General features: G+C 62.0%; 1 protein-coding gene across 1 annotated transcript in view; it reads right to left on the bottom strand.

The window, feature by feature from the left end:
- Nucleotides 1–673: 673 nt before the first annotated feature.
- DOHH (deoxyhypusine hydroxylase/monooxygenase) overlaps nt 674–3,179 on the bottom strand; it is a 10,147-nt gene continuing 7,641 nt past the window's right edge. The window contains exons 4-5 of the mRNA XM_011943431.1: nt 1,751–1,988; nt 674–1,304 (exon numbers count right to left, since the gene is read on the bottom strand). Coding sequence (XP_011798821.1) covers nt 985–1,304; nt 1,751–1,988 — 558 coding nt within the window. The 3' untranslated portion in view covers nt 674–984. The remainder of the gene's footprint in view (nt 1,305–1,750; nt 1,989–3,179) is intronic.

The raw sequence follows: 3,179 nt of genomic DNA on the forward strand, positions 1-3,179 counted from the left end.
TGTGCACCTGTGATTCTACACAGAGGTAAGTGGGCTATCCCTGGCCTCCCCCGACTCTGACCGCACACCACCAGCTGCACACCCCCGCCCCCCACCCCATGACAAGCGAAACCGCCCCCCCGGGGGCAGGATCGAGCGCTCCGGCGGAGAACACTGCTCAGCGGACAGTCGGTTCCCGTCCGTTTGGCCGCCTGTCTTCTGGTTTTGGCTTCTCTGGCTGCAGACCAGGCGCTGTGCACCTGTGATTCTACACAGAGGTAAGTGGGCTGTCCCTGGCCACACACGGAGGAGCTGGGAGAAGATGGGGGTCCGGGAAGGGCGAGGCTGGAGGGCGGTTTCCCCAGAGCCCCCTTGGAGGGAGGTGGCTGGGCACACACTCTCGGGCAACGTTTCCTGAAAGCCCCACCTCTCCCTCCCTCCCACGCTCCCCTCACCCAACACACTCAGGAGTCGATGTTTGGCAAAAATAATTTAATATTCCATCTGGGCAGCACTGTGGGGTCTGCTTGTCCCTCCGTGGCCCCTGTGCCCTACCTGACCCACTCAGGGACCACCACCCCATCCCTGCCCAGGCCTGGGGGCGGGGGAGTCAGAGGCCCCCAGATCCTGGGCTTCATTCCTAGTGAAGCTGAAGCCGCCATAATGCCAGCCTCCTCCAAGAGCCCCAGCTCTGCCCCTGGCTTCCCTGGCAATCCTCCCCTGTCCTGAGTCGGGCATCCCAGAGCCTCCCGCAGAGTCCCACCCCTGAACCTGGAAACTTCCACACTACAGCCCTGCGCTAGGCCCCGGGGAGCTGCCAGTGGACGCTGGGAGTCACAGCACAAAGGCAGCTCCTCGGTCCCAGAGAAGAAGGACAGCAACCCTGCACCCAGCAAGACACAAGCGATGACGACGATTCACACACACCCAGTTTAGACGCCACAGCCCTGCGGGGGAGGAGCGGCCCGCAAGAGTCCTCGGGGAGCCCCAGGTGAGGGCGGGGCCCTAGGAGGGGGCCCCGCGTAGCTGCTCCAGGCCATCTGCGTACTGGAAGGCTCGCCCGGTCTCGTGCTCATACATGTCCAGAGCCACCTCGCAGCTCTCACGCACCACGCGCTCTGGGTCGTCCGCGTGAGCCTGCAGCGCGGCCAGGCAGGCGGGCCGGGCGATGGCGCCCAGGGCCTCCGCGCACTCGTGCCGCACCATGGGGTTCTCGGCGCACCGGGCCAGGGCAGCTGCCAACTGGGGCACCGCCGCCTCATGCTGCAGCTGTCCCAGGACGTAGCCGACCTCGTGGCGGAAGAGGGCGCTCCCACAGTGCAGGCCTGCAGGGGAGAGGGGCACTCGCTGGGGCCAGGAGAAGTGGGAAGGGGAGCTTTGTCTTTTCTTAAGACATGGGGTCTTGCTATGTTGCCCAGGCAGGTCCCAAAGTCCTGGCGATCTTCCCACCTCGGCCTCCCAAAGTGCTGGGACGACAGGCGTGAGCTACCATGCCCAACCTGGAGTGCTCTATCTTGAGGACACCCCTGCCCCCAGCCCCAGTGATTAGGGCTGTTCAGGGGAACTGACTGCAGCTATGGGGGCGGGAAGAGCTGGGAGCTGTGGGGACCCAGGGACGCTCGCACGGGTTAACAGGCCCTATGGGAAATGCTTGGGGCCAGGCCCGGTATGCCCTTCCCTGGGGCAGGCGGCGGCCCCACTGCACAGATGCCCTCACTGAACCTCACAACGAGGCACTGCCCAGGACCCCACCCCAGGAGCCCCTCCTCACCCTCGGCCAGCGCCAGGGCGGCCTCCTCGCCTCCCGCGTTGCGCAAGGCGAACATGGCACGGTATCGCTCGAAGAGTGGCCGGGACTCGTCCAGCAGTGCCTCCCGCAGGCGCCCCACGTCACGCTCCTCAGCCGGCGGGGCAGGGTCCACCGAGAGGTAGGGTCCTGCTGTCGGCTCCCCGCCGTGCTGTTGCAGCCACTCCAGCCTGCGCACAGCCAGCTGGCAGGTCTCGGCCACCTGCGGGGAGGGAGTAGGCAGACAGCAGTTGGTCCTGGGGGACCACGGGGGCCCTTCCCCATCCTCCCGGGATGTCAGCTTAGCAGGGGAGAGAGCCACTGGCAGGGTAACTAACCGATCCTTCCAGGCAGGAAGTAAGCCAGCAGGGGTGGCTGACTTGAGTGATGGGGACAGCTGGAGGGCTGGGGAGGGCCTCAGGGAGGAGGTGATGTGGACGCAGAGACCTAAACCAGCTTAGGGAGGGAGTCAGGTGGAGACCCGGGGATGGGGAAGCAAGTGCAAAGGCCCTGAGGCAGGACCCTGCGGGAGGGATGAGGGCCAAGGGGACACGCGGGGCCCAGCCTGACTAGGTAAGGCCTGCGGGCCATGGCGAGGGCTTGGGATTTTGTTCTAAAGGTGATGACACACGGTGACAGCTTTAAGCATGGAACAGAACAGCAGAATTGAGTGTCACACGTACCTGCTGCTGCCCTGGAGGAGGAAAGACAGAGGGTCAGGGTGGGATGTGGATGAGTGGCAGGGAAGAAAGGAACATGCATGTCCACACAAACACGTGCACACGCATGTCCGTGGTGGAATGACTCATAATGGCTAAAAAGCAGAGATAACCCAAGCATCAGCCACAGTGAGTGGACTGACATGGCATGAGCCGTCTACACCATGGAACGTGACTCAGCCACAGAAAGGGACGACGGGGCCGGAGGCAGTGGCTCATGCCCATAATCCCAGCAGTTAGGGAGACCAAGGCAGGAGGATTGCTTGAGCCCAGGAGTTCCAGACCAGCCCAGGTGACAGAGTGGGACCTCGCCTCTATAAAGAAAAAACTAATAAAATAAAAATTTGTTTCATTATTTTTTTTCTTTATAGAGATAAGGTGTCCTGGGCGCTGGCCTCTACTATGGTGGATGCAAGTAGTAGCAGGAAAGAAGGGGGGGAAGGAGTCAGAAGCTTATATTATTTATGCAGGGGAATGCCATGTCAGGAACACCAATTATTAGGGGCACTAACCAATTCCCAAAGCCTCCGATTATAATGGGTATTACTATAAAGAAGATTATGCCCGCTCTGTTGCCCAGGCTGGAGTGCAGTGGTGCGATCTTGGCTCACTGCAACCTCCCCCTCCCAGGTTCAAGTGATTCTCCTGCCTCAGCCTCCCAAGTAGCTGGGACTACAGGTGCCCGCCACCTCGAC

The sequence above is a fragment of the Colobus angolensis genome, unplaced genomic scaffold (genome assembly GCF_000951035.1).
Source record: "Colobus angolensis palliatus isolate OR3802 unplaced genomic scaffold, Cang.pa_1.0 Scaffold22, whole genome shotgun sequence".
Classification (NCBI taxonomy): Eukaryota; Metazoa; Chordata; class Mammalia; order Primates; family Cercopithecidae; genus Colobus; species Colobus angolensis.